At 43.8% G+C, this 22,657-nt stretch overlaps 1 protein-coding gene across 1 annotated transcript in view; it reads left to right on the forward strand.

The window, feature by feature from the left end:
• ADGB (androglobin) overlaps nucleotides 1-22,226 on the forward strand; it is a 138,932-nt gene extending 116,706 nt beyond the window's left edge. Inside the window, exons 30-35 of the mRNA XM_069954785.1 lie at nucleotides 7,826-8,019; nucleotides 13,417-13,581; nucleotides 13,688-13,793; nucleotides 16,453-16,549; nucleotides 17,227-17,410; nucleotides 21,639-22,226. Of these exons, the coding sequence (XP_069810886.1) occupies nucleotides 7,826-8,019; nucleotides 13,417-13,581; nucleotides 13,688-13,793; nucleotides 16,453-16,549; nucleotides 17,227-17,410; nucleotides 21,639-21,821 (929 nt within the window). The 3' untranslated portion in view covers nucleotides 21,822-22,226. The remainder of the gene's footprint in view (nucleotides 1-7,825; nucleotides 8,020-13,416; nucleotides 13,582-13,687; nucleotides 13,794-16,452; nucleotides 16,550-17,226; nucleotides 17,411-21,638) is intronic.
• The last annotated feature ends 431 nt before the right edge of the window (nucleotides 22,227-22,657 follow it).

The following is a 22,657-nucleotide window of genomic DNA, read 5'->3' on the forward strand; positions in this document are numbered from 1 at the left end:
AATACAATACTTTAATAAAAATAAAAATTTTCTCCTTTAACTGCACCAGAATGGTGCCAAGGGGGGGAGGTAACAGACATACTATCCTCAGCGCCCTGTGCACAATAGGGACATATCAGCAGGTTAGATTTGTTTACCCTGATGATAGTTCCCCTTTAATTGTGTTTTCATCAGTAACATTTGTATATTTTTATGTAATTTTCCATGCTTTGGCATTTGTTTATTGGCAGTTTAGGTTAAGAATATGATGCAGCACGGGACGTTATTTGAAGGTATATGGATTGAATACAGCTTCATACTATAGAACCATAGGGGCTCCATGTGCGGAGGCCAAAGGAAGGGAAGCTGAATTCCATTATTTTTAGTATTAGCCTTGAAGAAATGAGCAGTGGTGTTTCTTAATTAACAGCTTGATACTTAAACCTGAAAATGAAACACTAACATAAAAGATTTCACACATTATTTTTAGCCTAAATGCTAAGTTTCACCATGGGAGCAATCAATTATTATTGTTATTTTATCTATATATTTACATACTTATTTAACACACTTAAAGGGGGACTTCAGGGAATAATTTTTTTTACCATGCTGAATATTTGCACTGGTGTCTTAACGATCCAGCCCATGTGCCGGGCTGATACAGCTGACGAATAGTAGGCAATCTGCCTGGAGCATTCCTAATGATGATGAGGGTAGGGAGGAGGGACAGAGAGGGTGTGCCAGCCTAATGCATACACAATCTAGGCCACTCCCGTAGGGCACGGGGCTGCCAGTTTAAAAGTAGTTTTTTAGGACAATAACTGCGTCACCTGCCAAATGGACCGCAGGACAGATCTTGGATTAAAGGTAGCTATCTGAAGGTACAAGTGGTTTGGGGGGTCAGATTGTGGGTACAGATTCGCTTTAAAGCGAACCTGCAATAACGGCCATTGTTTAATGAAACTATTCGATGTATGAACGTGGCCTTGAAGAGGGAATTTCAAGCAAAAAACTTTCCTCTTTTTCAGCTCGAGCAGAATAGGCACGGAATTTGAGTACAATGCAAGCGGAAAGCGGAACAGGGCGGCAATCCCCTTGAGCACAATGAGACATTGCTCGGTACATATTTTACTGGCGGAATTTCAGGCGTAATAAGCATAAAATTTAACACAGATTCTACTTGAAATTCTTCTTCTTAAACATACCCTTAAAGGCCCCTTTTACAAATCTGCCTATTTTGTCCCCAATTGCTGATCAGCTGATTGTGACGGGGCCATGATCTGTGCCCACATTCAGAGAACCATAACTTTTTTTTTATTTTTCTAGCAACTTAGCTGTATGAGGCCATATGTTTTTGTGGCATAGATTATATTTTCAGTGCTAATGTTCAGCGTATGTGTAACACACAGTGGGGAAAAAAGTATTTAGTCAGTGACCAATAGTGCAAGTTCTCCCACTTAAAAAGATGAGAGAGGCCTGTAATTTACATCATATGTAGACCTCAACTATGGGAGACAAAATGAGAAAACAAATCCCGAAAATCACATTGTCTGATTTTGTAAGAATTTATTTGCAAATTATGGTGGAAAATAAGTATTTAGTCACCTAAAAACAATCAAGATTTCTGGCTCTCACAGACCTGTAACTTCTTCTTTAAGAGTCTCCTCTTTCCTCCACTCATTACCTGTAGTAATGGCACCTGTTTAAACTTGTTATCAGTATAAAAAGAGACCTGTGCGCACCCTCAAACGGTCAGACTCCAAACTCCACTATGGTGAAGACCAAAGAGCTGTCAAAGGACACCAGAAACAAAATTGTAGCCCTGCACCAGGCTGGGAAGACTGAATCTGCAAAAGGCAACCAGATTGGAGCGAAGAAATCAACTGTGTGAGCAATAATTAGAAAATGGAAGACATACAAGACCACTGATAATCTCCCTCGATCTGGGGCTTCACGCAAAATCTAACCCCGTGGGGTCAAAATGATCACAAGAACGGTGAGCAAAAATCCCAGAACCACACGGGGGGACCTAGTGAATGAACTGCAGAGAGCTAGGACCAATGTATCAAAGCCTACCATCAGTAAGACACTACGCCAGTGCCAGGGACTCAGATCCTGCAGTGCCAGACGAGTCCCACTGCTTAAGCCAGTACATGTCCGGACCCTTCTGAAGTTTGCTAGAGAGCATTTGGATGATCCAGAAGAGTATTGGGAGAATGTCCTATGGTCTGATGAAACCAAAGTGGAACTGTTTGGTAGAATCACAACTTGTCGTGTTTGGAGGAAAAAGAATACTGAGCTGCATCCATCAAACACCATACCTACTGTAAAGCATGGGGGTGGAAACATCATGCTTTGGGGCTGTTTCTCTGCAAAGGGGCCAGGACGACTGATCCGGGTACATGAAAGAATGAATGGGGCCATGTATCGTGAGATTTTGAGTGCAAACCTCCTTCCATCAGCAAGGGCATTGAAGATGAAACGTGGCTGCTGGGTCTTTCAACATGACAATGATCCAAAGCACACCGCCAGGGCAACGAAGGAGTAGCTTGGTAAGAAGCATTTCAAGGTCCTGGAGTGGCCGAGCCAGTCTCCAGATCTCAACCCTATAGAAAACCTTTGGAGGGAGTTGAAAGTCTGTGTTGCCAACCAAACGCCCAAACATCACTGCTCTAGGGGAGATCTGCATGGAGGAATGGGCCAACATACCAACAACAGTGTGTGCCAACCTTGTGAAAACTTACAGAAAACGTTTGACCTCTGTCATTGCCAACAAAGGATATAGAACAAAGGATTGAGATGAAATTTTGTTACTGACCAAATACTTTTTTCACCATAATTTGCAAATAAATTCTTACAAAATCAGACAATGTGATTTTCTGGATTTGTTTTCTCATTTTGTCTCCCATAGTTGAGGTCTACCTATGGTGTCAATTACAGATGCCTCTAATCTTTTTAAAGGGAACCTGTCACCCCCCGTGCCGGGGTGCCAGGCTCCCGACCCCCCGCTACAGCCCCCTATACTCACCTGATCCCGCTGGGTCCCGCTTCTGGATCCGGTCAGGTCACGGAGATATCAGCCGCTGCAGCCCGGCGCGCGCTGAGAGATTAGTCCAATGCTCATAGAGAATGACAGGAGAGTCCATCGCTCCGTCATTCTCTATGAGCGTTGGAGTCATCTCTCAGCGCGCGCCGGGCTGCAGCGGCTGAGATCTCTGTGACCCGACCGGATCTAGAAGCGGGACCCGGCAGGATCAGGTGAGTATAGGGGGCTGTAGCGGGGGTCGGGAGCCTGTCAGGTTCCCTTTAAGTGGTGGAACTTGCACTATTGGTGACTGACTAAATACTTTTTTTCCCCACTGTATTGGTTAAAGGGGTCGTCTAAGGGAGGATAGAAGCCAGCTAAAGCCTTCTGCTGCCTGGCACTCACTTCTTGTGAATCCATGTCTCAGATGTAAGCCTTCCAAAATATGAGGGAGTGTGCATTTATCCCAATCATTGTGTGCAGGCAAAGCCATACCCACACTCAAAGCTGGACAATGTCGCCAATTCAGCCGTCCTCGGCTTCACGGATAACCCCTTCAACTTATCCATTATATGACATAGCTGTTTTTCTGTGGATGTACAACACATGTAATAACATTGCAGGATGCTGATGGGGCAACAGGTGGAACCCCTTCCTTCCATTAGAAGGCAGGATCTGAGGTTGTGCTAATCTATTATCCATAGGCCATTGCAGCTGGACGTCCACTGTGTATTACAGTCTGCACACATGTGGTTCCCATGCCATCCTCTCCGCTGGATGTAACTGTACTTCTGTTTGTAAGAAGGCACCATGTACTCTGTTATACGTGTTCAAATGTGGAAAGTTAAAAAAAAAAAACATGATTACCAGTTTAAAAGATGTAAAACTTGGGTAAAATCTTTTCATTTCTCTAAACAGCTTGATCTGAATTGTAGCTAAAGTGCTTTGTATCCTACGCACAAGAGCTGAGCATGCTGGGCAGGAGCAGAGCAACACTGCTGACCCCAGAGACGCGGGGATAGAGAATCCGATCACCGGTATCAGAACCTAATAAATGATAACGAGGTCATGAAACACGGTGATGAACATTGGCTGCTAATAGAACCTGGATAAAATAATTTTGCATATGATGTAATTAAAAAAAAAAGTCACTTCTTTCGGCGGATAGCAGAATACGCCGGCCCATAGAATGGTGTCTATGGAGCCGGCGAGAATTCCTCAGTATGAACCCACCCATACTGTGTGGGAACATAGCCTATGGTTGTATCCATGGTTTCAAGACAGCCTTAGGGCAGCATCCAAGTTCTTCAGCCACCGGTAGTAAAATGCAGAGAGTTCAGGTTCAGACTAACGCGAATGTTCTCGCTCATCTCTAAAACTTTTCAAAAATGTCTAAAATCCTGTTTTACACTCTCATTTTGTGAGTACAGAATTACAGGGGGAGGCCACAACATATGAAAAACATTTGGAAAAAGTGAAAGAGTCTGAAGACTTTCCGGCTTTGTTCCCACAATGTAAAAATAAGGGCAAATAACGTCTGTTATTGCAAAACAACAACAAAACCAATGATCATTAACCCCTTAACAACCAGGGGCGTAAATTTACACACCCGCAGTCTGGGCATTAATGTACACCCCGCCGGGGGGCCCCGCTATGAGGCGAGCTCAGGAGCTGAGCTCGCTTCCTAGCAGGTGGGCCCCCACCGTTAATGACCGTCCGCTGCAATTGCACAGCCGCCCGCCATTAACCCCTTAAACGCCACGATCGCATCGCTGCGTTTAAATGTAAGTGACAGGAACATCTCCTTCATCACTTACCGATCAAGACCCCTGCAGCGCGTCTGCGGTGGTCATGATCGTATGGACTGACTGCCAGAGGTCTCTTACCTCCCTCTGTGCAGTCAGGTCTTCAGTCTGCCACAGGTTACAGGCAGGCTCTAGCAGAAGATCACAGATAACACTGATCCTTGTTACAAGGGGACTTAAAAAAGTGTAAAAAAAGTTTAAAAAAAATGTCCCATAGCCCCTCCCCCAATAAAAGTGAAAATCACCCCCCTTTCCATTTTATACATAAAACACATAAAAATAATAAAGGTAATTAATAGAGATGAGCGAACCTGGGGCATGCTGGAGTCCATCTGAACTCGAACCTTTCGGCATTTGATTAGCGGTGGCTGCTGAAGTTGGATAAAGCCCTAAGGCTATGTGGAAAACATGGATATAGTCATTGGCTGTATACATGTTTTCCAGACAACCTTAGAGCTTTATCCAAGTTCAGCAGCCCCAGCTAATCAAATACCGAACGATCGGGTTCGGATAGACTCGAGCATGTTCGAGGTTCGCTCATCTCTAGTAATTAACATATAATATACCGTAGTGTGCGTATTCGTCAGATCTATTAAAATATAATAAAATGCAATATTGTTCCAGCATGGTGAATGGCGTGAACTAAAAGCAGTAAAAAAAACGCAGAGATTGCTTTTTTTTTTTTTATTACATTTTATGTATAAAAAAATTAACAAAAAGTGATCAATACGTTTTGATCTAGAAAAAATTTTTACTAATAAAAAACTAGAGATCATGGCGCAAAAAATGACGCCCCATATGGTTTACTGCTAATAAAAATAGTAAAACGTTAGAAAACCTAGTAACCATGCATATCGCTGTGTTCAGACCGACCTACAGAATAAAGACAAAATGTCAGTTTTACCTTAAAGTGCATTACGTAAAATTTGTGTAATCGCATTTTTTGACTCAAATTAACCCCATAAATGATATTTTGAGGGTTCCGTCATTCATTTTATGGCAGATTGAAAGATGTCATTACAAAGTACACCTGCTCCTGAAAAACACAAGCCCTCATATGGCTCTGTAGGTGGAAAACGGAAAAATAAAAGAGTTATGGGTCTTAGAAGGCGAGGAAGAAAAAACGAAAACGCAAAAGTGACAATTGGCCCGGTCCTTAAAGCGACTCCGTAGCCACAATCTGACCCCCCCAAACCACTTGTACCTTCAGATAGCTGCTTTTAATCCAAGATCTGTCCTGGGGTCCGTTCGGCAGGGGATGCAGTTATTGTAAAAAAAAAAACTTTTAATCCGGCAGCGCTGTGTCTAACAGCCGGGGCTTACATTTGTATATGCATTAGGCTGGCACACCCTCTCTGTCCTTCCTCCCCACCCTCCTCATCATTAGGAATACTCCAGGCAGATTGCTTCCTATTCCCCACCTGTGGCAGCTCAGCACATGGGCTGGATCGTTAATACACCTGTGCAAAGCTCAAACAGCAGTAAATGTTCCTGGATCATTCCTAATGATGAGGAGGGTGGGGAGGAAGGACGGAGAGGTGGTGCCAGCCTAACGCATATACAAATGTAAGCCCCGGACGTTAGACACAGCGCTGCAGGATTAAAAGTTGTTTTTATGACAATAACTGCATCCGCTGCCGAACGGACCCCAGGACAGATCTTGGATTAAAAGCAGCTATCTGGAGGTACAAGTGGTTTGGGGGGGACAGATTGTGGGTACGGAGTCGCTTTAAGGGGTTAATAACGGATATTATTTGCCCTTATTTTCACATTGTTAGAACATAGCCTCCAAATTTATTGTATACTTTTTGTTTTCCCCCCAACTATTTTTGGACAATGCTTTCTCTATATGTAGCTTAATGTAACATTGAAAATGAGTATGAGAGTAATGTAGCAGTGCCACCTACTGTGCCCGATCATTGTGGACAATCATTTATCCAATTAAATAGAATGAGTTATAATAAAAGACAAGTGAGAGCATTAGCGTTTAGTTCTTTTACTAATGTCACTTTTTATAGCCCCAGCGCTGTACATCCTGTAATTCCCCTATTTTAGGCAAACCTGCTAGAATCTGTTGTGTTTTTTTCTTCAGTTTGTTACATTTGCAAACTAAGGTCATACTCATTCACACTTGTGCTTTGAGGTTTCCATCATTTTTAAGGCAAAAGTAACACTTCCTGCAGCACTTTTCTTGCCTTTAAAAAATACTGGAGGCCTGATGGACCCATGTGGAGGTTCCATGGTCGGATGGTTTTAGAAAATCTTCACCTTGTCCATAACACCCAATGCCTGAAATCTCTATCATATGGCTAGCCTAACTGATTTCTGAATTGCTCTTTGATGCATTGTTCTTGGTGAATAGTCATTGTTGTTTTTTTATTTATTTTTATTTATTAATTTGTTTATAAACTATTGCTTTAAGATTGACTTTGAATAGATTGCAGAGTAGTACTGTTGTTGCTCTGCAGAAAAGCCTGTTTTTCCTTCTATTAAAAGATCTCAAGTCCTCCAGTACTTATCAGCTGCTGTATGTCCTGCAGGAAGTGGTGTATTCTTTCCAGTCTGACACGGTGCTCTCTGCTGCCACCTCTGTCCATTACAGGAACTGTCCAGAAAAGGAGAGGTTTTCTATGTGGATTAGCTACTGCTCTGGACAGTTCCTGTAATGGACAGAGGTGGCAGCAGAGAGAAGTGTGTCAGACTGGAAAGAATACACCACTTCCTGCAGGACATACAGCAGCTGATAAGTACTGAAAAAAGAGATAGAAGTAATTTACAAATCTATATAACATTTTGCAAAAAATATTTTTTTTTACCAGAGTTCCCCTTTAAACACTAACTTGTAAGCGATTTGATTACATACATTGTATGTTGTGGTTGGGTACTACTAAATGTAAATGGTTAAATTTAATGTAACCCATGCAAGTCTATGACCCTAGTGGTTGTTATAGAAATGTTCATTTTATATACTTTGTGTATTAATTTCGTTGCTAATTGAGCTCTCCCATCTTTTTAGTATATGCGGAGCGGTATGAGGAGATTACAGTGGAAACACACAACAGCTCCGAAAGTCTGAAATCTGCCGGCACTCCGAAGACTGCCAGAAAGGGCAAAGAGAAAATAGCCGAGAAGCCTGAGAAAGAGAAGTCTGGTAAGGACAAGGACAGAGAGAGACTCCAGTCAACCCCTATCTCAAGACCCGAATCACAGGTAAGTGGATCACATGTTGTCATCTATTACTTTAAAGGGGTACTCCAGCGAAAAACTTTTTCTTTAAAATCAGCTGGCGTCAGAAAGTTATATAGATTTGTAATTTACTTCTATTAAAAAATCTCATGTTTTACCATACTTATTAGCTGCTGTATGCCCTACAGAAAATGTTATTTTATTTTTAGTCTGACACAGTGCTCTCTGCTGACATCTCTGGCTGAGACAGGAACTGTCCAGAGCAGGAGAGGTTTTCTATGGGGATTCATAGAAAACCGAGACAAAGTTCCTGTCTCGGCCAGAGATGTCAGCAGAGAGCACTGTGTGAGACTGAAAATAAAATAACATTTTCTGTAGGGCATACAGCAGCACTGTGTGAGACTGAAAATAAAACAGTCTTATGGGAAGACTTGAGACTTTTTATTAGAAGTAAATTACAAATCTATATAACTTTTTGACGCCAGTTGATTTGAAAGAAAACGTTTTTCGCTGGAGTACCCCTTTAACCTTCAGGGCTTGCTCTTAGGGTCCTTTTAGACAGACTGATGGTGGCCCGATCAATAATGTAAATGAGCACCGATCTGAAAGATGAGCCTATTACACGGCTTGATTATCGTTTAGCAAGGGCTTCACAGACATTGTTAGCAATGTCCATGCAGCCCTTGCCCTAAACTGTTAATACTTTACCTCTCCACGCTCCCAGTCTCCTCCTTCTCTCTGCTGGCTTCCCGATGCCGCGGCTGCAGTTCCAGAGCTGTCTCTGAGCTGTCAGGCCTCTCAGCCAATCACTTGCCAGGACAACCGCAACCAGTGATTGGCTGAGCGGCCTGTCAGCTTAGAAACTGCTCTGGAGCTGCAGCCGCGGCATCGGGAAGCCAGCAGAGGATAGGAGAAGACCAGGAGCGTGGAGAGGTAATGTATAACAATTTATTCAATCATTAGAGCATCGCCACACATGGCTATTACACGTAGCTATTACATTTAGCGATGCATGGCCGTCGGCCAATGATTGTCAGACCATCGCTATCATCAGCTAATCGTTGTCTCTATTACACGGAGTAATCAGCTGACTAGGTCCTTTATGGGTCTGTATTACTCCCCTCCCGATCAGCCAAAAAATTAACACTACTAACAGGTAAAGTAAGTAGTATTGTACATACTCATAGCCTCTACATGCATAGTGATCAATGTAATGGCATACCATGGATAAGTATATGCAATCTAATGATGTCTTACATAAGCCCCCCAAGGGGGATTTAAAAGTGTGAAATCGCTGTGTGCAGCCGTCCACCATCCTCCTGTATGAGTATACCAGATAGCTGTGTGCTGCCGTCCTCCTGTATGAGTATACCAGATAGCTGTGTGCAGCCGCCCACCTGTATGAGTATACCAGATAGCTGTGTGCTGCCGTCCTCCTGTATGAGTATACCAGATAGCTGTGTGCAGCCGCCCACCTGTATGAGTATACCAGATAGCTGTGTGCAGCCGCCCACCTCCTCCTGTATGAGTATACCAGATAGCTGTGTGCAGCCTCCCACCTCCTCCTCTATGAGTATACCAGATAGCTGTGTGCAGCCGCCCACCTCCTCCTGTATGAGTATACCAGATAGCTGTGTGCTGCCCTCCTCCTGTATGAGTATACCAGATAGCTGTGTGCTGCCGTCCTCCTGTATGAGTATACCAGATAGCTGTGTGCTGCCGTCCTCCTGTATGAGTATACCAGATAGCTGTGTGCTGCCGTCCTCCTGTATGAGTATACCAGATAGCTGTGTGCAGCCGCCCACCTGTATGAGTATACCAGATAGCTGTGTGCAGCCGCCCACCTCCTCCTGTATGAGTATACCAGATAGCTGTGTGCAGCCTCCCACCTCCTCCTCTATGAGTATACCAGATAGCTGTGTGCAGCCGCCCACCTCCTCCTGTATGAGTATACCAGATAGCTGTGTGCAGCCGTCCACCTCCTCCTGTATGAGTATACCAGATAGCTGTGTGCAGCCGTTCACCTCCTCCTGTATGAGTATACCAGATAGCTGTGTGCAGCCGTCGTCCTGTATGAGTATACCAGATAGCTGTGTGCAGCCGCCCACCTCCTCCTGTATGAGTATACCAGATAGCTGTGTGCAGCCGCCCACCTCCTCCTGTATGAGTATACCAGATAGCTGTGTGCTGCCGTCCTCCTGTATGAGTATACCAGATAGCTGTGTGCAGCCGCCCACCTCCTCCTGTATGAGTATACCAGATAGCTGTGTGCAGCCGCCCACCTCCTCCTGTATGAGTATACCAGATTGCTGTGTGCTGCCGTCCTCCTGTATGAGTATACCAGATAGCTGTGTGCTGCCGTCCTCCTGTATGAGTATACCAGATTGCTGTGTGCAGCCGTCCTCCTGTATGAGTATACCAGATAGCTGTGTGCAGCCGCCCACCTCCTCCTGTATGAGTATACCAGATAGCTGTGTGCTGCCGTCCTCCTGTATGAGTATACCAGATAGCTGTGTGCTGCCGTCCACCTCCTCCTGTATGAGTATACCTGATAGCTGTGTGCAGCCGTCCACCTCCTCCTGTATGAGTATACCTGATAGCTGTGTGCAGCCATCCACCTCCTCCTGTATGAGTATACCAGATAGCTGTGTGCTGCCGTCCTCCTGTATGAGTATACCAGATAGCTGTGTGCTGCCGTCCTCCTGTATGAGTATACCAGATAGCTGTGTGCTGCCGTCCTCCTGTATGAGTATACCAGATAGCTGTGTGCTGCCGTCCTCCTGTATGAGTATACCAGATAGCTGTGTGCTGCCGTCCTCCTGTATGAGTATACCAGATAGCTGTGTGCTGCCGTCCTCCTGTATGAGTATACCAGATAGCTGTTCCCAGTATCAGCTTCAGCTTTCATCACATTTGTAACTTTTATTGCACATTTATAAATAAATTTCTCCAGTTAATCTGATTTTCTGCATCTAGTATAATTGGCGCGGAATGCTTTGTAATTTACTCTTATTGGGTTTCGAATCCCAGAACGTGCTCTTCACGAAGAAAATCAGGGAGCGTAAATGATGTTTTTTAAGCATAAAATCAGCGCAGCAATTTTATGATGTTAGAGATCATTTGCATGTTGTCTAATTCTTAAGCAAATGCTGCCACCAAGTGTTCCTGCAGTATTATGCCATACACAACGTCCACAGACACGGGCACTGGAAAGGGAGCCATTGAAATAGTACACATAGACATGTTTCTTCTTTGTGTCTTTTTTTTAATTTATTTTTTTATTTTATTTTGATATCATTATTAGTTTTCATATTATCTATTAAAAAGAGCTGGGTACGACCATTAACCCCATCCCCACAACAAAAAGTTTTGTGAGACATCCTAAAAAACCAGGGTGTAACCTCTGCCAGTGCAACCCCCTATACGTTTTACCATACTTACCCTCCTTTCGGCTGTCCCATGTCCGCCAACACTGCTTGTACTCATCTCACCAGCTAATTTACCCAATCTCTTAAAGGGGTTATCCAGCGCTACAAAAACACGGCCACTTGCTTCCAGAGACAGCACCACTCGTCTCCAGGTCAGGTGTGGTTTGCAATTAAGTTCCATTCACTTCAATGGAACTAAGTGGCAAACCCCACCCAAACTGAAGACAAGAGCGGTGCTGTCTCTGGAAGAAAGTGGCCATGTTTTTGTAGCGCTAGATAACCCCTTTAATCCTCCACAAACTTAACTAAGGGCCCTATTACACGGGACGATTATCGTGCAAAAAATCGTTATATCGTTCGAATTTAAACCATAATCGTTCTGTGTAATTGCAGGCAACGATCGAAAAATCGTTTGTATGTTGTTGATCGTTGATTTAGATCTGACCCTAAAATTATCGTTAATCGTTCGCTGTAATTTCACATTCGTTCGTTCATTTGTTCACTAATCGTTCAGAGTAATTGCACATTGTCCATTGTTTTGCTGGGATCAGAAGGAATAAACAATCATAGTAACGATCGCAATAACGAGCACAGTAACAATCGTAACTAACGATTATCGTTCTGTGTACTATGGTGAACGATTTCAGGTTATCAATAAACAATCTAGTTTGCGATCGTTTATCGTTAGTTGTTAATCATTAAAAATCGCTCTGTGTAATAGGACCCTAATGCCCCTATTCCACGAGTCGTTTGAAGGAGCAAACGAGCGCTATTAGCGCTCGTTTGCTTCTCGTTCCCCGCTCGCTGCCGCCGCTATTCAACGCGGCGTCAGTGAGCGGGTGAGTGTGGGAGGGGCGGCGAGGAGCTGCTGGGGGGGCTGCCCGGGGGATTGCTGATCGTCCGGGCAGCCCATAGGATATAGCAGCGTCTGCTGCCGACGGTCCTATTCAACGTAGCGACGGCAGCAGATCGCTGCTATATCAGTCGCTTGTTTTTCAACATGTTGAAAAACAAGCGACTGCAACGATCAGCCGACATGAACGATGTCGGCTGATCGTTGCACTCTATTCCACGGGACGAATATCGTTCGTAGCGGTCGATATCGGCCGAATACGAACGATATTGCTCCTCTAAACGACCCGTGGAATAGGGCCTTTAGTTTCTCAACCTAATCCACTATTGCCCTGAGTTCTTTGCGTCTTTCTACTGATGTCCTAATTATACAGGAAAGGACTTCTTGTCATGTGACCTCTACTCATACGGAAAAAAAAGCCATACGCACAGCAATGGCGTTTTTGAAACGACCCATTAAAGTCTATGGGGGAAAAAACGCATGGGAAAAACTTCCACAGAGCCTCAAAAACGCCACCACAAAAGACACCATGGGGGGAATTTATGAAGACCGGCGTACTCGTACGCTAGTTTTAAAATAGGCCCGGCCCCCTTTCTCATGGCCGGATTCACTAAGACACTTAATAACTCGACTCCAATAATGAAAATTTCTGACATACCATAAAATGTTTAAAAAAAAAAAGCATTTTAAATGGGTAGTTCACAAAAAGTTCTTTGAAATCGACTGATGCCAGAAAGTGCCAGAGATTTGTAATTTACTTCTATTAAAAAATCTCAGGCCTTCCAGTACTTATCAGCTTCTGTATGTCCTACAGGAAGTGGTATCTTTCCAGTCTGGAGAGGTTTTCTATGGGGATTTGCTACTGCTCTGGACAGTTCCTGACATGGACAGAGGTGGCAGCAGAGAGCACTGTGTCAGACTGGAGAGAATACGCCACTTCCTGCATGACATACAGCAACTGATAAGTACTGGAACTGAGATTTTCTAATAGAAGTAAATGACAAATCTCTGACACTTTGTCACCAGTTGATTTGAAAAAAAAATTGGGGGGGTAAACTACCCCTTTAAGTCTTATTAAAGTCTTTTTTGAACAACAGTTACTTTGTACTTAGATTCCACATGGCTGCCAATGTGTTTCAGGCCCAGCAGCAAAATGATCTAAACAAACCGTTCTGGATCCTCCGATTTGTCAGTGAAACAAGTGAGGCGGATACGCTGGAAGTGAAGAAAGACACTGAGCGTACAGATGAGATAAGAGCCTTAAAACAAGCCTGGGAGTTGGCAGAACCAGGTCGAGCTGTCAAGGTAACCCGAAGACTGACCCCCTCTGCAAATATTACAAAAATAGGTAAATGTTTTTGAGGCGGCCATCTTTCATCACTCACTAAACAACTGGAAACTGTATTTGTAGGCTTTACAGTCCCGGCTTCAATTTGTGAACAAGTATATGCGGAAAGCCTCCACCGGACAGACAGACAATGTCTTCCAGAATGACCAGATGTCAGCCGGAGAAGAAGGTAAAAAGCAGAGCGAGGAGAACAAATTGTGGTCATTTTTATTGTCTCTTTTAGGGGCTTCTCCTGTAAGCCAGTCCGGATCTTGGAGTAGGGGTTTTTTCTCTGCTGTTTTTTTTTTTTTAAGCATGGATTGCCAATCCATAAAACTACAAAGTCCATGTCCTAGTACGGGCCATAATTGTGGCACAGATTTTCCCATGAAAGTCCGTAATTTTTGTAGATCCATAATTTTTGCTGAAGAAACGTGCGTAACGTTCACAAGAAATGCGGATCATATTAATTTAAAGAGACTCTGTCAGTAGGTTTCTGCCGTCCTATCTCAGAGCAGCATAAACTAGTGACAGAGAAGCTGAACAGAATGATATATCACTTACATTGTTCTGTGCAGCTGATCCAGAGATCTCCTCCTGAATAACATGGACAATAAGTAGTCCTCTCCATTATGTGCATGAGCTCAGTAGTCCTGGATATTCATGAGAAGCAGATAACTCCGCCCACCAGCTGCTGATTGGCAGTTATCTATCCATGCTGTGTATAGGCAGTCACCTGTCAATCAGCAGCTGGACGGTGGGGGAAAGGGTGTGGCAAGAATCTTTTTCTCCTGCATATTAGGAGAATGGCTGAACAGAATGATGTAAGTAATACACCGATCTGTTCAGCCTTTATACTGTCTTCATTTAAAGCACCATCCAGCTAGTGACAGACTCCCTTTATATACGGATGCACTACGGACAAATTGTTTGCGGATTATGGACTCCTGGAAAACTACTGAACGTGTGAATGAGGCCTTAAGGCTTCAATCATTCTGTGCCTGCAAACCCCCGAGGTAAAAATCCAGTATATTCTAATGGAGAAATCCAGTAACAATAGAGAAAGTGATTGTTTAATATTCCATTTCTAGCAGTTCAGACTCATTGAACTCCTGTAGAAGTGATATTTTCTATGACCTAGAAAGAACATGGCTTCATGCTTTAAATTGGTCTGGTGATAAAAGCGGCTTTGCTCGGCTTTGAAGACTATGAAGAAATCATTGGCATTTGTCACAGAGACTCCTTATCCTACAGATTTAGATGGCTGGGACTCGCAGCTTTAATATGCTAAAATGTAGCGTAATGCAATAGTAAACGATGACAGATCTCGGCTTCATATAATAATCATAAGGAGCCCAGTGTCTCATACATAGAATCACAAGGGGCGAGGGGCGAGTGCCACAAAGCCGGTTATATGTCCCTCACTTGGTAGATGAGTGCCCATACCCGGTAGGCATACTAGAGTACCCATTTAAATAGGCATTGTTATTAAAATAAATTTAGATATGTTAGAGAAACATATCAAAAGTTTTGATCCATCAGGGTCTGAGTGTTTAGGCTATGTTTACACAACGTATATTTTCGTAAAACCACGGTCGTTGTACAACGGCTGTGATTATTACGAAAATATACGTTACCTCTCCGTCTATGGGATCCCGGCCAGAGCATATACACAGGGTATACGCTCCGGCCAGGATCCCTCACAGTGCCGCAAACAACTGACATGTCAGTTTTCTGCGGCCGCTATTCATTGAATAGCAGCCGCAGAAAACGCTGTCAGTGCACACTATGGAGCGAGCGGCTCCGACCGTGTGCTCCATAGCGTGCAGTGGGGAGTTCTGATTCGGGCGCGCACGGATGCGCCCGCATCAGAACTCTGCGGTCCAAAAGATCATCCTTTCAGAGACCGGCCGTTCCGTGACCCAGCCGGGTCGCGGAACAGCTGGTCTCTTACATTGTGTGAACATGGCCTTAGACTGCACTTGTTCAGCCGGGAGAAGTAGATTACACGGCCAGTGCATTCTCTCCTGACTCTGTGTCATGTGACCTAAATGGACTTCCAATACAAGTCTGTAGGGTATATATTGCAGCTGAGGCCTGGCTGCTGAAAATGCGGCACAATCACAGTGTCCATACGTCCATTTTTGTTTTTTTCTGCAGAAATCAATAGTCCAGGCGATTTTAAGAAACTTTGTAATTTGGTTTATTAGGCAAATCTGCCATTATCTGCATTCAAAAAGACTTTCCCCAGGTCCCTTCCTCCTCTCTCTCATCCACTGCTCATTATCGGGAAATCAAGACTCTTTTATATCAGTTGGGCCCTGTGTAACCTAAGGAGAGGGGAGGAGGGAGGAGGGAGATTAGTCGCCAGCAGAGAACAAAGGATTATACAGTGGGAGCTGTGTGAAAGCCTTTATTCAGAGGTCAGAGAGGTCAGTGCTGACTGTCAGAGGAGATAGCCCGGTGATGTAGCTGTAAATTAACTCTTTGTTGTCCTGTTTTGGTGCCTCATCTCCCTCCACCCCTCCCCTCTCCATAAGAGAACCATGAAGACAGGGGGAAGAGCTTCAAACTGCTTTTTCATGATAAAAATGCATTTTCAGCTAATAAACCCAATTACAAAGTTTCTTAAAATCACCTAATTTCTGCAAAAAAAATGTAAACGACAGTAACACTTTAAGGAATAGTTAGCTGACACATTTAGGTCAGCTTGTTTGGATATAGTGCCATGTATACCTATATGTAGCAGTATGACATTTGGTGCATTTTATTATGAGTGGGAAGCAGCAGTTTTATCTGATGATGGTAAATTACACTAAATTACACAATTCTCTCAACATTGATTTCAGTAGCAGCGACTTCAAAAATCCAAGAGTCTCAGTCATCTGAACAAGTGCCAACACCGACGGCAGAATTGGAGCCTTTGGATTTATCTCCTTTTATAAGGTAAGCGGCACGATAAGATATTTTAGTTTCCTTTAATAATAGACAATTTAAACTTTATTAAATATATGAAATCATGGCTGATAGAACTACATAGTGGGGGCTGTCTCAGTTTAGGAAAAAAGAAAATCTCAGCCTCATTCACTCAGTAAGGGCCGTGCTATACGACCAGAGTCAGACCATGGGGAAGACTGCTGCTCTTTCTGAACTTTTTTTCTAATCTTTTACTCCAGTAGAGACGAGCGAACTGAACTTCACAAACAGAGATTCATTGCGATCTTTGCAAAAAGTTTGTTCTGTTACAGCACCAAACTTTGTAACTTTCTGTAAAGATGGCAGCTTCATATTTTAATACACATAGAAAACAAAAAAGAGCCTATGCTTACCTATCTGTGCTCCCCCCGTTGTCCTCTACATGTCCCTGGTGACCCCCACTGATCGCAGGTGCCTCCACCTCGCTCAGCCAATCACTGACAGAGACAGGACAGCACCACGGCCTGTGATTGGCTGAGCAGGCTGTCACTCTTGTCTCAGAATAAGATACTTGTTTAAGGGAAACTAGAGTTTAGAGGTGTCCAGGTGTCCAGTTTGTTTTCTTTAGTCCATATAATGCATCTAGTAGTAACATATGATCCCCCATACAGTCTTACTGAGCTACTACCGTTTTACGTCTTTATCAGGAGCAGACAGTCGGAAGCAGTACTCCGAGATGAGCGGGTCATTCAGCAGCAGGCGTTACAGAAAGCAGAGGAAATCCAGCAATTCCGACAGATTAAGGAAGAGATTTTAAAGCACAGAGAGCAAGAACAAAATGCCAGAAACTCGCAGAAGCAAAAGGTCCTACAGATGTATGAGGAGTTACAGGTAAATGGAGGTCACATGACATGAGGATTTTGGGTTTGTCTATGTTTATTGGGATTATGCTACGATGTACTAATCCTGATTTTATTGATGACGGGAGTCTATGACCTGTAGATAGATTCTGGAATGTGATTGATTGACAATACCCAAAGTCCAAGACCAGATATCCCTATAGGCACATCGGGCCTCAATTAGTAACAAGCCGTCACTTATAGGCCGTTATACTGTCCGTTGTGTCTGGTTTTTCATTCCAAATCTGGAAGGTTTCCGTTTTTGAAAACCAGACAATTTGCTGCTGGAAACACGTTAGTACATCAGCCGCAGTAGATGCGTGTCCAGGAGAAGGATGCTCGACAAAGGAAAACATTTTTATATGAAACAATATCTTTGCATTGTGTATTTATAAGACAGGTGTTTGCCTTGTACGTCACAGTAAATGTCCCCTTTCTTGAGGATTTTGACAGAAGGCTTCTCCAAGGAATATGAATATATATATGTGTGTATATATATATATATATATATATATATATATATGTGTGTGTGTATGTATGTGTGTGTATGTTTCTGCATGCGATGCCATAGCAATTTATGACAGAGCTGTGTATAGTGTATGATGGAACGCAGCTTTTATAGAATCCATTAAAGGACAAGTGCCATGAAAAACTTTTTCCCAGTAATTGAAGTACATTACAAAGTTATATAACTCTGTAATATGCTTCAATCACCTATCTGCCTCCCTTCCCTGTCTTTTCCCCCCTCCACCCCCCACCAGGAAGTGTCCTGACTCACACAGACCTGATTACTGTCGTCACCGTCACCAAGCTCTTCTCTCAGCTCCTTCTCCTGTTACACTAGCCTCCCCCCTCCCCTGCCTTGTCAGGTGACTCAGCTTGCTCAGCTCCCATTGGCTGAACAACTGCAAGCCATCACTTGGACAGGGGAGGGGGGGGCTGCTGTAACAGGACCTAGAGCGGCCCTCCTGCTGATGGCTCATCCTCACAAGAAGGAGCTGCCTGGTGACGGTGACGACAGTAATCAGGTCTGTGTGAGTCAGGACACTTCCTGGTGGGGGGTGGAGGGGGGAAAAGACAGGGAAGCGAGGCAGATAGGTGATTGAAGCACATTGCAGAGTTATATAACTTTGTAATGTGCTTCAATTACTGGGAAAAAGTTTTTCATGGCACTTGTCCTTTAAGTTTCGCTGTATCCTTAGGCCGTGAGCTCCCCATAGTGATGACTGCAGACAGCCAGAATGGTATTAGTTCTCTCTGTGACAGTTTAAGGCCATGTTCTATTCACACGCTGTCAAAATGATGGCCGTTTTTTATTGTATGGCCGTCATATACCGACAAATGACAGTAAACAACTGTTATTCACCTATGGCTGTATCCATATTTCCCCGGACCCCTGGGGCTGCACACAAGTTCTTCAGCCTGCCTCGGCCTGCTGGAGTTGCGCTCATCTCCCAGGACTACCCTTACTGCGCACATGTGAAACCCCAGTTTAAACGACGTTTGGTGATTTCCCATATCTTAACCTAAAAATATGAGTTCTTTAAACTACAATAACCTAAGATGTGTGCAGTATGGATGGTAAGTATAGATTAACGGCAGGTATAGCCAAGGATGTATGTGTACAGCTTATAAGAAGCTTGGTATGTAATAAACTCTCAGCTCATCAGAAGCCTCAGACAGACAATGGAAAATACATTCATTTCTATTGTTCATTACCAGCAAATAACACATAAAGCAGGTCTGCACTTTAACAGTTACAAGTATTAAGTAGTTATCTATTGTCTCCATATATGAATGCCGACATTAGTTCAATGTATTTCAGAAATAATATGGTTAAGACTATGTTCACACAAAGTATATTTTCGTAAAACAACAGCCGAAAATATATGTTACCTTGCTGTTTATGGGATCCCGGCCGGAGCATATACACATAGTACATATATACATACACATAGTATACGCTCCGGCCGGGATCCCTAGTGGCGCCGCAAACAACCGTGGCTGCTAGTCATTGAATAGCGGCCACAGAAAACCATGCCAGTGCACACTATGGAGCGAGCGGCTCCACCCGCACGCTCCATAGTGTGCTGTGGGGAGTTCTGATGCGGATGTGCACGGATGCGCCCGCATCAGAACTCTGCGGTGCTAAAGATCAACCGTCCAGTACTGCAGGGACGATCTTTTCAGGGACCGGCCGTTCCGATTGGCCGGTCTATTATGTTGTGTGAACATAGCCCTATAATGAGATGTGGCATGTGATGGAAGCAAAGACAGGGGGACATTTATCAAGGCTGGGGCACAAGTATGCCACTCTTAAATAAGGTGCCTCTTAGTAAATCCGTTACGGAAAGGCGTAAACCTTCATAAATCAGGCCACGCCTCCTCCCCACCTTGTCGGGCCCGCCCATCAGACAAGCAGGGGATACAGAAGGTATACGCCAGGATCACACAATGATAAATCCCCCCCCCCCCCCTCCCCATAGTGCAAGTCTCCACTAGGTAAATAGATGTCAGAAGTCCCCGTTGTAGATTATAATATATTTTTTGGTCCGAGGACAACATTTGGTGTCACTCATTATGCATTAGGTTGAGTTCACATTGGATTTTAGCCTCACATCAAAGGTTCATTTATCATTATGCGCCCCTGGTGTGCACCACTGAAAAAGGGCAGATTTGTCCCTTCTCCCTGTCGTATGCTGGCCATATCCCCCCACTTGCCTAATGGGGGGGTCAGGGAGAAGACATGGCCTCCTGTCATGCCTGATTTATCAGTATTTACCCCACACACAGACATAAGTCATGATACAAATCTACAGCTGACAGCAATGCACAGGGCCGGCCAGCTTTGCAGGGGGTACACCAGGACACCAGAGTACATGAGTCTTGATAAGTTTCTCCCTATATGTCTGTAGGCTTAGATGATGTAACTGAACAATGTTCCATCATTAGAGCTTCCACTAGTTTTAGGGAGCCGTCCTCTCCACCTCCTGAGCTGCAGAGTGGTTGTGCCGCTGACAGCCGCCCAACACAATATCAGTAATGTGGAGCGACTTCTGCAATACCACTGATCTCAATGGAGCTGAACAGGAAATAATTCTGCCTCGGGAAGCTCCAGTACTATTGTGTCACAGAAGGAGAAGTTTTTTTTCAAAAAAGCAGAGGAGAAGTGTCAGAAGATAACAACATGCACCCACCTCCCTGCTCCAGTGCTGGAGTCTTCTGTCCTCTGCTGCCACCCCTGCTCTGCCAGTCAGCAGCTGTATCGGGGTGCCACCTTGGCTGCTTACTGGCTAAGTGGGGCTGACACCCGAGTCTCCGCTCAGACCAGCAAGAAACCAGGGGACGGAGAACCAGAGCAGAGGACAGCGGACCCAACAAAAAAAATTGCAGAAGACAGCACTTGAAAGCAGAGTGGCGCTTTATTCATTTAGTGCTGCTTTTAAGTGTCTGTCTTCTGCGATTTTGTGTTGGATTGGATACACACCTGGGTACGGTATGGTGAGGCGCTCATTACTGTCCTGTACTGCTGAATTTTGCTTGTTTGGACGGCGGACCCCAGCGTTGGAGCCAGGGAGGTAGGTGCATGTTGTTATGTTCAGCCACCTCCTCCCCCACTCTTTTGATAAAAAAAAGTCAGAGCCCGGACCTCTTCTTTAAAGGGGTACTCCGGCCTGGGGGTATTTTTAAGCTACGTCCGGGTGGTTATGGGCGGTCACTTACCTCCCCGGTTCCAGCACCAGGTCCTGGATCACGCCGCCCAGTACACCCATCCCGCGGCCGCTTCATGGTGTGAGCTGCCGCATGAGACGTGACGTCTCAAGGTAGCTCTGCCATTCAGCGGCTGTAGCGGAGTCCGGTCCCCAGCATTGGAACCGGGGAGGTAAGTGACCTCCGCCGTCCATAACCACCCCCTTCCCGGCCATAGCTTAAAAATACCCCTGGGCCCGAGTACCCCTTTAAGCTCCAGTAATAGTATTAATAAATGAGCTTCCCACATAGATAACGCGCTTATGTACAAGCTAATTGTACGGCACAAATTCAGTGTGAACCCAGTCTTAGTAAACCATATGCTCTTTGTCTATTTAGTGGGTCCGAAACAAATATCACAAACTTACACCTAAACATGTAGATATCACAAAGAGATTGAGGCTGGAAATCAGTGACGCAAAACTCAGAATAATATATACAAGTAAGCATCTATTTTTATTTTCTTGCAGATATCACTGGATAAAGCGCGGGAGCAGATTCTTAATACCCAAGAAGCCTACAGAAGAAAACTGCTTGAAGCTGAGAATACAAAGCAGGAAGTTGGTGCAACCGAAGAAGCCGTCGGTCACCAAGAAGAAGGCAAAAAATCAGCCCAGAAGAGGAAAAGTGCAAAAAGTGGAAAGAAGAAATAAATTGGCCAAAGTGGTGATCATAGTTATATAATGTCAACGTAATAAAAAACTGTAACTACCATAAGCATCCGGATACGGATCTGTAGTCTTATCTGTAGCTGCAGGTCCATGGCCTAAGGGTAAATGGTGTAAATGTAAAAGAAAATTCCATATGCCAAAATTGCTGGGGTTTTTTGTTACATCATATATCAGAAAAAAATGTATAAGGAATTGGTTAAAATATCCCATCTAAGCCCAAACTGTACCAATAGAAACTACATATCAAGGCGTTATAGAGAGACAAATAAGCTGAAGGGGTAAAAACAGCAATTGTAAGCAAATTTTAATGTTTTTTTTAGAAAAACGTTTACATTTTTTAAAAGGAGTAAAAAGGTAGAATTTATATAAATTGGGTATTGTAATTGTACTGACCCACAGAGTACAGATAACATGTAAGATATGGTAAAGTGCACTGCGAAAAAGTAAAGCTGCAAAATGTACCTATGTATCAGAAATATACATTGTTTTCTGTTTCACTGTACATTTTGTAGTGTATTACATGTAGTGTCACTACAAAATACAATTCATCCCACAATAAAAAGAAAAGCTCTCCTATGGATCTGTAGATGCAAAATTAAGATTAGTGGCTTCTAGAAGGCGACGAGGAAGAAATAAAAATGCAAAAACAGAAATTGGCTGAATCATTAGCAGTTAAAGGAGAAGTTTGGCCAAAAGTATTTTTTAATACGTTGTTACTTATTGAAAGTTAGACCAATTCCTAATGTACATTAATTATGGGAAATGCACATATACTGCTATTTAGTAGATCAGGGAATCTTCAAATTCTCTCAAAAACC

This window comes from Dendropsophus ebraccatus, chromosome 15 (genome assembly GCF_027789765.1).
Source record: "Dendropsophus ebraccatus isolate aDenEbr1 chromosome 15, aDenEbr1.pat, whole genome shotgun sequence".
Lineage (NCBI taxonomy): Eukaryota > Metazoa > Chordata > Amphibia > Anura > Hylidae > Dendropsophus > Dendropsophus ebraccatus.